The sequence below is a fragment of the Pelobates fuscus genome, chromosome 11 (genome assembly GCF_036172605.1).
Source record: "Pelobates fuscus isolate aPelFus1 chromosome 11, aPelFus1.pri, whole genome shotgun sequence".
NCBI lineage: Eukaryota > Metazoa > Chordata > Amphibia > Anura > Pelobatidae > Pelobates > Pelobates fuscus.
Window position 1 is genome coordinate 36849671 of NC_086327.1, and position 13905 is coordinate 36863575.

At 48.0% G+C, this 13905-nt stretch overlaps 2 protein-coding genes across 2 annotated transcripts; one reads left to right on the plus strand and one right to left on the minus strand.

Moving 5' to 3' along the window:
• Positions 1-11069: 11069 nt before the first annotated feature.
• Positions 11070-11450, minus strand: LOC134578009 (histone H2B 1.1-like). The gene has a single exon (XM_063436968.1). It carries the CDS (start codon positions 11448-11450, stop codon positions 11070-11072), a length of 381 nt encoding a protein of 126 aa, XP_063293038.1.
• A 1773-nt stretch (positions 11451-13223) lies between these two features.
• Positions 13224-13634, plus strand: LOC134576811 (histone H3). Its single transcript, XM_063435508.1, has one exon. The coding sequence runs from the start codon at positions 13224-13226 to the stop codon at positions 13632-13634; it is 411 nt and encodes a 136-aa protein (XP_063291578.1).
• The last annotated feature ends 271 nt before the right edge of the window (positions 13635-13905 follow it).

Sequence of the window (13905 nt, forward strand, 5' to 3'; positions counted from 1 at the left end):
AACCCCTGCGACCGCGGTATGTACGCCAGTGCTGGGAGTAGATCTGGTTTATTCAGGCAAGGCACACAGAATTTATACACAGACCCCCAGCATGGGGTCTCCATTCATGGACACACAATCCTGGACACACTTTGATGGACTGCATGGTACCCTGACTGGGCACCTCTGCCAAGCTTGCTTCCTAGCTATCACTGGGACACCAGTAGTGCTATAGCCCCTACCCGCTGCAGCTTGGCTGGGGTCTATCCAAACTTTCCTAACCTGTAACAGGGTCCTAGTGATTAAGCTCTCTTGCACAGAGTATAGCTGTCTCACCCAAACATGAGCCCAGCAAGAGTGCGGCTTGGAGTGGGCAAAGATGGCCGCCAACACGTGACCAAGTGTGTCCCAGACTCCAGGGATCCCATTGCCCTGGCATTTGAACGCTTTTGGGAGCAATACTGGGAACAAGCTAAACAGAGCCAAACAAGACCCACGGCTGCAACAAGCCCTCCACAGAACGGGGACAAACCACCACAGCCAGGGCGGAAAGCTGGTGCTACACAAGCGGGGAAGCGGAGGAGGAAGCCGCACAAAGCGTCCCGACACAGAGCTGACAAGCGGGTGCACTCATCTCCGTACCCCTTACATGCCTACCAAACAGCGGGGACCGCCAACAGCCTCTAAAGCGGCTCCTACATCGGAGAAATCGGAGACGCAGCGGGCCCACCCGAAGGTAGTCACCCATCATGCACTGCCCAACACCCGATATGACCAGCACCTTGGCACAGACCTGCTGCACTCTCCCAGACGGGGAACAGGCTGAGGGTCGGACTGGCCCTGGGACAGCATGACTGTTGAGAGACGTACTCACAAACTGCTACTACACCCTGGACATTAACTGTCCCTCTTGGCGAACACGAGTACTAGCCCTTATGCATACTGCTGGCCTGTGAGGGTGACTTTATCCCAACACGAGCTTGTTATAGATAGAAGCAGCATTATCTATTTGTTTTTTTTTTTTTCGTTTTATTACTCCATGGCACAGATACATCTATGCCGGCTAATTGCATGTCATTACTTAACTTAGCCTGATTACAGCCAGGCTACCAACATGCTTACTAATGTAGAAAGGTACTGCTGGGGATATCTCACCTCTATTAACGTGCTTACCAGGTGGTTTTATAGCTCACCGGTTTAACATTGTAGTCTAACCTGTTTTCAATGTTGTAAATTCTCTGATATATAGCTGATAACAATCTAACCTGGATAACCTAGTTTAACGCTGTTATTGATAATATTATTAGATATAACTCTTTGTCATGCGATAATAATCCATAAAACTGTGCTATGTTTTAATGCCTAACCAATGTAAATCTATGTATGACGCTCTGCATGCTCTAGCTGTTGTGGCATTGTGTGCTTTATGTGATTTTTCATGCACAAATAAAATAAAGAATTTAAAAAAAAACACGAGCCAAGACTTAGTAAAGGGTGAAGTAGAACTGTGTTATCCAGTGTGTGGTGGCCACTCGGGTAGGGGCAGAAGTCTCCCAGCTACTCTGTGTCCCAGATACCGCACTTCAGCCATACCAATGTGACACTTGTCTGGCTTCAGAGTTAAGCCAGCTGCTCTAATTCGGCCGATAACCTTCCCTACATGGGAAATCTTCCTCCTATGAGTCACAATTGATAGCTATGCTGTCCAGGTACGCACGTGCAAATTCCTGGAAGCCATTGAGGAACCTATCCACCATACGTTGAAAGGTGGCTGGGACATTCTTCATCTAGAACGGCATGACCTGATATTGGAATAGGCCAAGCGGGGTGACGAATGCCGACTTGGGGATAGCCTCCTCGGCCAGGTGAATCTGCTAGTAGCCCTTGCATAGGTCTGTTGTGGCGAGATACTGTCCCCATGCTATATGATGAAATAGTTCCTCCAGGGCATGGGATAAGAGTTGGTAAGAGTCCGATCGTTCAGTCGCCTGTAGTCCACGCAGAAGAGTGTTGTTCCGTCCCGCTTCGGTACTAGGACTACAAGCCAAGTCTGAAGCCTCAATCACTCCTAGTCACAGCATTTACTGTATATCCTTCCGTATCTCTTACCGGACTGCCTCGAGAATGTGGTAGGGGTGGTTGCCTCATAGGTGCTTGTCCTGGGATTTCCACGTTGTGTACAGCCAGGGTGATGTACCCAGGGTCTTGGGAGAAGGTCTTTCGTTTAGCTTTCAATAATTTGTGGGCCTGAACTATTTCTTTATCAGTCAGTTTGTCTCCTAGTTTGACTTGAGCGATAAGGTCAACTTGGGAGTCTCCCTCTAGCAAGTCAGGTAATGCGAGGCTGTCTAGATCCTCAGAAGCTGGGGCGCACACTGCAGTTACATCGTCCTTCCTTTTTTTGTACTCTTTAAGCATATTAACGTGGAAGGAGCAGTTTACTCTCTCATCTGCACAGCTGGCTACCACATAGGTGGTATTGCAGATATGCTCCACCACCTTGTAGGGACCCTGCCATGCCGCCTGTAATTAATCATGTCAGACCGGTTTAATCTTTTGTCCAACACGGAAACTACGCAGTCGGGTACCCCGGTCATACCATACTTTCTGTCACCCCTTGTCAGCTTGGAGGTTCTCTTTTACCAACTTAGCCAACTGTTCCATGTGGTCACAGAGTTTTAGCACATTCCCCCATCCCAATGCACTGTGATGAGGTCCTCGTAATCTTCTCCCATATAATAGTCCAAAGCAGTTCCTGCGGTACCTCCCAATATGCACATAAGAAGTGCGGTAGGAGTCGCTCCCAGTCTCGGCAAGCAGTGTTCTGTTGAACCGCTCGCAGATATATATATATATATATATTTTTTTTTTTTTTTTCTGCCGGTTATAAGGAGAACTCAGAATGGATTTTACTGAGACTACCTAGAAATCCCAAAGCTGACCTAAAACGGATCAAGCAGTGTCTGTTCGGCTTTTTTTCCTTTTTCCTTTTTTTTTTAGAAATTGTTTATTTTAAAATTCTTGCAAATGTAACAATTGATACTTCAAAAATGTGTATAACATTGCTGCTTTAGTCATAATGTCTAGTACAAAGTTCACATTCAGTAACAGAAATACTTGTAGTCGACATAGAGGGGAAGTGAAGACCAAAAATAATAAGGGCGTTGATATTCAAATAGATTCGCTGGTAGTTCAAGGTCTCATATTATCTCCAGCTGGGTGTCACTATCGGTCTGTTTGACTGGTGTTCATGAAGTTACACTAGGGTTCCCAGGAGGTCATGTATATGTGGTATTTGCCGGTTAGTGAGAAGCTAATTTCCTCCATTGTTCTAATGCTTTCTACTCTCCGTACCCAGTCCCTAATGGTAGGTGGGGCTGTTTTTTTTTTTTTTTTTTTTTTTTCCCAGTGGAGGGTGATAAGCAGATTTGCTGCTTTGAGCAGATGTATGTCTAGGGTCCTAGTGTCCCTTGGTATGGAGGGAGGCAATATAAGATATAGGAGTGTTTAAGGTGGGTAGGGTATGGTGGTTCCCGTTATGAGGTGTATGAGACTGGAGATCCGTGACCAGAACTTTTGGTTCACCGTGCATGACCACCAGATGTGAGCCGTGTCCCCAATGGCCTCTAGTCATCTACAGCAGTTATTGGACGTGCCTGGGAATGCCCGTTTGAGTTTGGATGGGGTGTAGTGCCATCTAGCTATCTTCTTATAGTTACTTTCTTGTGTCGCTAAGCTGGTGGATGATTTTTGTGTCAGGAGGAATATTTGCTTCCAGTCATTATCTGCGAAAGATAAGTGCAGTTCTTGTTCCCAGTGTTTTTTGTAGAGTAGGTTGATTGGTTGGCTAGTGTCCTGTAGTAGGCATATGTGGTTTTGACCTGTTTCTTTTTGAGTGTGCATTGGGTGCACGTAAGTTCGAATTTGGTCAGTGCTCGGTGACCTTGTTGGGGGTATTTGTTGGTCCGCAAAAAGTGAATGAGTTAATCGTAGAGAAATTTTTGAAGGGTCGTGGGAGTTCCCTGCGGGTGTAGGGACGACAGGGGCCTAACTCCCTCATTGTCAAGGAGGTCTCGTGAAGGTAGGTATGCTGTGGTATGATATTCTCTGTATGCCGCTCCCGATTCACCAGGCTTGAAGAGCGGATTGTGAGTCAGTGGATATAGCGGTGATGGGTATGGTGATATGTCCGCCGCCAATGACTCATGTGTGACCACATTCTCAGTGTCGGAGTAATGGTCGGGTGTTGTTTGTGCATAAGGAAGGATTGGCCAGAGTTGTGCCATGGTATTGTGTGTATGGGGACACGGAAGATGTTATTCTCTACATCTACCCATTGTTTGGTCGTGTTCTTGCCTGTCCAGTCATAAATCCTGGCCAATAGTACTGCACTGTGGTATCGTTCCACATCTGGACGCCCCAGACCCCCCTCCGTCTTTGATCTTGTGAGCAGCTGATAGGCTAGCCTGGGGCGTTTGTGGGACCAAATAAATGTCGTAAATAGTTTTTGTATGGCAGCAAAGAAGGTTGTGGGTAGAGTGATCGGGAGAACTTGCAGCAAGTATAATATTCTTGGGAGAATACTAATTTTCAGGATATTTATCCTGCAAAACCAGCTGAACTGCGAAGTGTGCCATTTAGTAAGATCTTTGGTTCTAGCTTGGATTAGCAGGGGGGTGGGGGGTGGTTTCATATAGTCGTGAGATAACGGATGGTAGTGCTACCCCCAGATATGTTATATGCTCTGTTCCCCAGGAGAATGGGAAGTTTGATTGTAGATGTGTTTTGGTCGAGTTTAGTACTTTCAGTGGGAGGAGTTCACATTTACCTAGAGTGGCATGAAAGGTGAACACTTTGCTATAGAGAGACATCTCCTCCAGTATATGAGGGAGTGAGGAGCTGGGTTCGGAGACCGTGAATAGCATGTCATCTGCAAATGCTGATATTTTGTGTTCTGCCCCTCCAAATTTGAAACCCTTGATGTTAGGATTTTCTCTAACTCCCTGGAGGAATGGCTCCAGGACCAGGACGAAACAAAGAGGGGTGCTATTGGAGATGGGTACTGGGAGTGAGAGTTGGCCGTTCACGAGTAGCCTAGCCGTTGGTCTGGAGTATATAGCTCCCATCCACCTTAGCCAGTTTGGGCCAAAGCCCATCTGTTCCAGGGTGGCAAGCATCAGGGACCAGTCCACCCTGTTGAAAGCCTTTCCGGCATCTCTGGAGAGTAACAGTGTCTGGGTGTTTGTGTGTTCAGAGTGATGCATGAGATTAATGAGTTTGGTGATATTATTTTTTAGCTTCTCGGCCTTGTATAAATCCAGCCTGGTCTGGGTGAATTAGCTCTGGGAGCTTGAGGCGTAGGCGGTTAGCTAGTGTTTTAGTGAACATTTTTTAAATCAATATTTTTAAGTGAGATAGGCGAATAACTCCCACATTGGGTCAAATCTTTACCTGGTTTGGGTAGAGTGCAATAGTGGCTTCCGATGCCTGTGGGGGTATGGAATTGTCTTTAAGTAGGGAGTTGAGTGCGTCTAGGAGTGGGGGTATGAGATGGATGGAAAAGCTCTTGTAGTATTTGGCCGTGAAGACATCTGGGCCCGGGCTCTTTCCTAGTGGGAGGGAGTGTATCACTACTTCTAACTCCTCTTTAGTTGTGGGAGAGTCAAGTCTTTGTTGTACGTTGGGTGGGATTGTCTTGGCGATCCTTTGTTTGAGGAAGGCTCTTATGTCAGTAACATCTGGGGGGAGAGTCCCTCAAGTTGTAAAGTTTGTGGTAAAACTCCTGGAAGGCTAGCATGATGTCCGCCATCAGATTTGACTTGGTCCCTTGTGGAGTCTGTATGGATGAGATAAATGTGGTTTGTCTTTGTGTTTTTAGAGCTTGCGCTGATAGTCGTCCCCCTTTGCCCCCTTGGGTATAGTACCGGTGTCTGGTAAGAAGAAGACTTTTCTCGATTTGTGTTCCATTAAGGGTGGCTAGCTCTGAGCGTTTATCCAAAAGTGTTTTATATGTGGTGAGGTCTAGGTTGGTTTTGTCTGTGGATTCAAGTGTTTCAACAAACAACCGGGCACCTATTTTAACTAGCAAATTGTCCGGCAGAGGCATATCGAGCAGTATCAGAATCGGAAATGCATCTATACGAGAAGGTCAAGGAGAAATGAATGGTTCAATACAATATAACCCCGGAAACCTACCGGACAAACAAACAAACTAGAGGATTACGTTAAGGGCACAAAGACTACTATACCAAATGGGCATTTTGAAGCTCAGCCATGATATTCCCCTTGCAGGGCAATTAGGCATTTGGAAAGCAAATCATCGGATCATACAGGGATATAGCCAAACCTTTGATATGTGTCAGCGAGTAGAGAAAAAAGGTGAATACCCGAAAACTAAATAAAAATCCGTACCCAGGGGGCGGAGCCTGACCGCCAAGCAGTACAGACGTGGGCACCACGAGCTCTCGCCTGACGGGCCAAATTTGGGTCAAACTCAACGGCTACACTGACCGCAGACTCACCGGGTTGTGCTACCCATGCTGGGAATGCACTGCGGAACCGAAGGACACCCCTCTGAAACCCGTCGAGGCAGGGAAACCGAAACGCCGAGTGCGGCCTACTAAAGTTGGAGCCGGGGAGAGACGGCCGCTCACCCCGACGCCAGACACACCAAGCGTCTCTACAGGTCTCCTACCCCCCCCCCTCTGGACCGGTGGGGGTTATCCCGGTCCCCACTGGGGGAACAGACTGTGGCATCAATCACCACCCCAGCTATCTGAACGCAGCAGGCGACACGAGGCACTCCAACCTCACAAAATGGCGGAGGCCATACCGCAGTCACGGCACACTCCCGCACAGGCATGTGAGCTGTTCCCAGACACTCTTGAAGCCAGGCTGGACACCCTATTCCAGGCATTTTGGGACAAACTGCAGACCCGAGTCACTGCTGACCAACCCAGCCGGTGTACAGAGCGGGAAGCGGGTGATTCCCCTCCGGGCTTCACACTCCGCATAACGCCTCATCGCACCAGTGACCGCCCGCCCGGGCTGATAGCCAACAGAGGCCTGGCCTCGAGACATCGACCACACAGGGAGAAGAACGCTCGCCGCAGGCGGCGGATGTCACCGCGATTCTCCACCTGCCCCTTAAGGGGCCTGGACCGGGCCGCATTCAGGTATCGAGTCCGTGGACAGAAGGTGTCGGCTACCACAACAGCCTGGGGCTGGAGCACAGTCCCCCGCACCCGTTGCCGGTGTACCCGATGACCGCTATCTGCAGCTCACGACCCGCCAAACTGCCCACTCTCCCAAGCTGATAACGACCCGAAGCACAGTCTCTCTGCAACAGCCAAGCAAGCGGAATGCCGCCCGCCATGACCGCAGTCCCCTACAACCCCTCATGTACACCAGGGACGAAAGAGCAACGACATTTCCTCATCTGCAGATCCGGAGCTGGAAGGGAGCCATTAAACGGCACACTGCGGTAGATAATCGATGGGACTCACCTACACTTGTACCGCCCCTGCCGCTATTGGGGATCGGATGACCGGGCACCTGAGACCTCACCCGGAGCTCCTGGTGCCTCACTGAAGACACCGAGAGAAGGGACATGCCAGATAAGAGACTCCCCATTTTTTTTTTTTTTTGAGGACTTACTAGCTTAGCTCTGTTCAGTTTGTAACCTATAATTTTTAACCCTACAGGTCCCGCAATTTGCTGTGCCTGGGCCTATACCCAATGGCATATTGTTTCCACTGCCTATGTGACTTCATGTTTAGCTAGCCTGCCTACACACAGCCACAAATGTCTAGCACCTCTCAGCCTGATGTCAATAGCCCACATAGCCTCCCGAAAAGTCTTCGGATTATACCCAGTGGCTTTAATACGTGAATCTAGCATATTTTGGATAAGCAACCTGTTTACATCACACGTATACTATCACTAGTTCATGCAACCGCACTAGCCTGTTTTTGTTTATAGCATGTTATGACTCAATTTTGCACGCAGCTAATCGCGTACTGTGGTAGCGTGTTACTACTATTTGAATTTGTTTTACTCGCCCATGTGTCACCAGACGCCTGACTAACAGGACTTAGCGAGTTACCAATCCGGATCCTTTGATCCTTAGCTTGTATTTTCAAACTGAAGTTTCACTACAATACATAAAAAACAAAAAATGAGGCATAGAAGATCTGGAAATGTAATCTACTTTTGCATATTGATGTACCAACCCTATACTGTAAATCACTTAAACGTTTCCTCCAATTTCTCTTCTGTATCCCATACTATATGCCTTTAATAAAAGAAAGATTGACAATACAAAAAAAAAAAAAAATCCCTACCCATAGTAGATGAACCCTTTCACCGAGTAGCAGTGGATCTCATATGGCCCCTAAGTAAGTCTAGCCCATCGGGGAAGAAATTTGTCATAGCGGTGGTAGATTACGCAAGCATATACGCGGAAGCTATTGCCCTCCCAATATAAAAGCTGAACTGGTTGCAGACGTCTTGGTTAGTATATTAACCACGGTTGGGTTTCCCAGAGAAATACAATCTGACCAAGAAACCCAGTTTACAGCAACTCTGACTCAACAGATGTGGCAAAGTTGCAGAGCAGAGCCTAATATCACATCCCCATATCACCCCCAAACCAATGGATTATGTGAGTGCTTTAACGGTACCCTTAAGCAGATGCTTAAGAATTTTACCGCCACCCACATGGACTGGGAAAGGTTCTTACCCAACTTACTGCTCGCATAAAGAGAATTCCCATAAGATTCCACTGGGTTCTAACCTTCTAACCCTTGGAATTGTTGTATGGTAGAAGAGTAAAGGGATTGTTAGACCTAGTAAGAGAGCACTGTGGAGGTGTGGGGGGGGGGGGGGGGGACATGGGAGAAGAGGGAACCTCCACATTGTGCCATATGATCTGGAACTCTGGGACCAGCTGCAGGCTCTTACTGAATCAGTTCGGGAGAGCTTGAAAATGGCCCAGGAGAGACAGAAGAAACAGAAACAAAAGGTTCTGGTGCTTAAATCTACAAAACAGGATCAACTAAGGGAGGGGTTAGGTGGCAGAGAGATGTAGGGAGGAGGTGGAAGATTGAGGGAGGTGGTGAACGGTGGTAGAGTGCCTGAGGGAGAGACGGGGTGACACAGTAAGGGAGCGGGTTGCACAGTGGTGTGAAAGTGAGGGAGGGGATTGCAACTGGTGGCCCCTGGTGTCTTTGATCCCTGGTGCTCCAGTAAGCTCTCTCTACAATTTGCCCTGAGAGACTGCACAGTCTGCAACTCCACCAGGTGTGAGCTGCAGATTGTGCAGTGCCTCACAATATCCAGAAGTCAGAGCATTGAAGTGGTATCCCGCGGCGACGGTCTGATTGGCCAGAGATCGCGAGACACTGCATAGTCAGCGGAGCTGTAGACTGTGCTGGCTTTCTGCTTCTCAGGACAGAGTGGAGGGACCTCGCAACCAGCAGCATACCGGGCAAGGTGTGGGGTCCTTGTACCTGACACAGTATGCCTGCCCGATGGCGAGTTAGGCCTTAGGCAGCCGCCTAAATCGCTGCTCAGTGCCGACTGCGGTCTCTCTCCCTCCAGTGCAGCATTTTCTATTTGAAGCTGGGAGGTAATGATAGTCACTTCCCAGCATCTCATGCTACAGGGATCCCGTTGGGCAATTAAACAGTGCTTACCGAGTCCCTCTGCAGCAATGCCCATCAGGTATCTTTAAGTGTATGGGCTACCCAATGGGCAAATCACTACAGAACTCCAGTTTTGTTCTCGCTGGACCATAGGTTCCTGCAGAAAACCAATTGGAAAACGCTGTTTGAGTGTATACAGGCACATCTGGTGAGAAAGTGTATAATGTGTTGACGCAATAAACAGGAAAAAAAGGCAAGTTACAAAAAAAATAAAATGCTTATGTCTTTAAGATCAAAACAGGCTTATCAGATTGTCTTTAATAAGCTCAACATGTCTGCAGACACTGAAATCATCATGCTGATATTTAGATGAAGCCTCAATGGTCTAAATTGTTCTTTACTGGCAAACACCAAATCAAAAAAAAAAAAAAAAAAAAGGAGGATTTCCATGTATCCAAAAAGTAATGAACAATCGTATGTGGACTAATGTAGATACTTTCTAAGGACAGGTATCTAATTCAGTCGGGGGTTGGCTGAACAAATGGATACAACTAAACCTTTAATAAGAATAAAGCTAAAGGGGTGGGATACCCCAAAATAAGTCACCAATATCAAGACTTACACAAAATAAAGACAATTACAAAAATAAATCCGTACATATCCAATGTGCAATAAAGGGAAAAGCCTGCTAAATGTTCCAAAGTAAGCCTGCGCACATTCCCCATAACTAGTGGAAATGATAGAAAATAGGGTAGGTAGGCTAGATATTGCACACTAGCTGTTTTGAGGTATATATGTCAAAAAGACCTTTTAAAGTCTAGTAAAATACTAGCGTGAGCAAAAAGACGCTAGAACCACATACTAGGCTTCCATGAGTTGCAACATAGTAATAGACAGTATCAGGATGAAGTGAAACATTGTTTCAATAGGCTATAACAAAAGAGAAAGAAACGGATACACTTATCGAGTGAAATCCCTGGCCATGTAGCCATTTGGTAAAGTATTAGGTATAAGATCTCCTACAGTAGCAGCTTTTATAATATCCCTAATGTGACTTCAAGCGCTACCCTGAATAAGAAGCCTGTCCCTAATCTACAGTTACTAGATATACAGCCGCCCAACGAATATCTTCTAAGATCAAGTCCGGTATCTAGGTAGACTTGAAAGTAATAGAGCGGAGCAAACTGAGCATTAGGTGGCTAAATCAGCATGTGCGTGACACAAGTGTCTAAAATGTGCAAACACGAGCAGCTCGAGATCTTCAGAGTTACAGGACAGCATGGAAAGGGTTAAGTGAAAGGAAAGCTACACGTTTGCGTGAGCTTGTGGTGGGCAGCAAGTAAGCTGTAGAGTTGATGCATGGGTGTGATGCCAGCTCTGAGAGAGACAGTGTGGGTGGCTCTTAAAAGAGCCTTTGTGTTAGCGGGTGGTCAGGGAGGCGGACATTTACTTGGCGCTGGTGTACTTTGTGACAGCCTTGGTGCCCTCAGACACGGCGTGCTTTGCCAGCTCTCCGGGTAGTAGCAGGCGCACGGCAGTCTGGATCTCCCGGGAGGTGATGGTTGAGCGCTTGTTGTAGTGAGCCAGGCGAGAAGCTTCTCCTGCGATGCGCTCAAAGATATCATTGACAAAGGAGTTCATGATCCCCATTGCCTTGGAGGAGATGCCGGTGTCGGGATGGACCTGCTTCAGCACCTTGTACACGTAGATGGCATAGCTCTCCTTCCTGCTCTTTCTACGCTTCTTGCCATCTTTCTTCTGAGTCTTGGTGACGCCTTTTTTGGAGCCTTTCTTGGGGGCTGGTGCGGACTTTGCTGGATCAGGCATGATTAACGCTGTTAGCTCGCGAGCGAATAGCAAGCTGCTTGCTCCGGCGGTTCTATTTATAGGCGGACAATGTAAATGAGGCCCTTCCGCTTCCCTTCCTGCGATTGGTTGCTAAAGTCAGATGACGTAAGGAAGCGGCTGTTTAACACTAGCTCCAGCAATAGATTGGTTCCCTGTATAACGTGTCTCTAATTGGTGCTTGTAAAGTCATCCAATCACAGAGCAGAGTGTGTTTATAAATAGCCTGTGGTAGGGGAGGAGTTTTCATCTTCTTGCATTCAATCAAGAACAAACATGTCTGGCCGCGGAAAGCAAGGTGGAAAGACCCGTGCAAAGGCGAAGACTCGCTCATCCCGAGCGGGACTTCAGTTCCCAGTCGGCAGAGTCCACCGTTTGCTGAGGAAGGGCAATTATGCAGAGCGTGTGGGAGCCGGTGCCCCCGTCTATCTGGCTGCAGTGCTGGAGTACCTGACCGCTGAGATTCTGGAGCTGGCAGGGAATGCCGCTAGAGACAACAAAAAGACCCGCATCATTCCCCGCCATCTCCAGCTCGCTGTCCGTAACGATGAAGAGCTCAACAAACTGCTGGGAGGAGTGACTATCGCCCAGGGAGGTGTCCTGCCTAACATCCAGGCTGTGCTGCTGCCCAAGAAGACCGAGAGCCACAAGCCCAAGAGCAAGTAAAGCGGACAGCTGCTGCACCTGCCTCCCTCACCTACCAAACACAAAGGCTCTTTTAAGAGCCACCCACGTTCTCCACAAAGAGCCGATTAATTGTTCTGCTGCGCGCAAACCGTTCCCTGTATCTACACACACACACACCACGCTGGCAGCTCATAAGCAAGCTAAAATATTAGGGCGCTTCTGTCACAGCACTGACTGAGTCCCATTTGCAGTCCATATCCTGTCCAACATTCCAGCTATAGAACTAGTTAAAATCAATGGCTGCCATGCATGTCTATGATAAACGCAGCAGCAAATTAATACCAATTGGGGCAAGTGTATATAGTGTACAGGTCCTCTTTTGTTAAGCGGGGCATCTCTACATGTCGCTCACTCTCAGGATTCCCCCCTCTCCCGCTGTCTGGAGGACATGCCGGGTGAAACCTACTATGAGCGTTCAAATCCTAGCGGCGCTACAGCTCTGTTGTCTGTGCTGCTGGATGAGTTAACGCAGCCTTAATAGCCTGGCCTCTCGGCTGAAAACATTGTTTCAATAAGTGGATGCTTTGTAACATTTCCTGCTGCTCTGTCTCCTGGAGCTCATTTGTATGGCTACTGAGCGTCCTGTGAGTGAAAGTCCTTTATCAGACGTGGCTTCTATCCCATCGAAAGAAGCGGCCTTTCTGCATGTGTAAGAGGTCAATGTCCCATGCATCCCTCCCCCTCGATAAAGCCTATACAGCTATTAATAAGTATGTTGGGAGGAATACGTCCATTACTGCCCACTGCCATTCCTTTCAACTAGTAGCGTCTATAATAAATGCTGTCAGGACAGGAAGGGTCACTAAAGGCTTAGATCCCTTCTTTGGGCGCGTGTGCTCAATAGATGGAGGAGGGGGGAGGGGATGAAGCAGTTGATTTGAGCGGGCATTTTGAATGTGGGGGAGGGGATGAGAAGCAGTTGATTTGAGCGGGTATTTTGAAATGGTTTACTATTTGTTTTCAGCCAATCAGAACATACCACCCACTTGATGAACCAATGAAAACGCCGTATCGGCTATAAAGCCCAGGCTACAGCGAGCAGCGTTCATTCCCTTTCGTTTTGCTACAATGGCCAGAACTAAGCAGACAGCCCGTAAGTCGACCGGAGGCAAGGCTCCCCGCAAGCAGCTAGCCACCAAAGCTGCTAGAAAGAGCGCCCCAGCTACCGGGGGAGTGAAAAAGCCTCACCGTTACCGTCCAGGAACTGTGGCTCTCAGGGAGATCCGCCGTTATCAGAAGTCCACCGAGCTGCTCATCCGCAAGCTGCCCTTCCAGCGCCTTGTCCGTGAGATCGCTCAGGATTTCAAGACTGATCTGCGCTTCCAGAGCTCTGCTGTCATGGCTCTGCAAGAGGCTAGCGAGGCTTACCTGGTTGGTCTTTTTGAGGATACCAACTTGTGCGCCATCCACGCTAAGAGGGTCACAATCATGCCCAAAGACATCCAGCTGGCTCGTAGGATCCGAGGAGAACGTGCTTAAGTTGAAACCTGCTAACAAACACAAAGGCTCTTTTAAGAGCCACCAAATCTGCACTCGAACGAGCTCCAACACATTCATAAAAACGTGTCTTTTAGCCTGTGACTTTGAGCGGGCTAGCTAAGGAGCCCTCACACTACAATGCTCAAATGTCCCCACATATCCCATTTTCACGTCAGGCAACGATGTAGCCATCATCTCTGCTGGTCTATTTCACTGGCAATTTTACAATAACTTCACTATTTAGAATCCATCGTGTGGAGAGGCAGCAGGA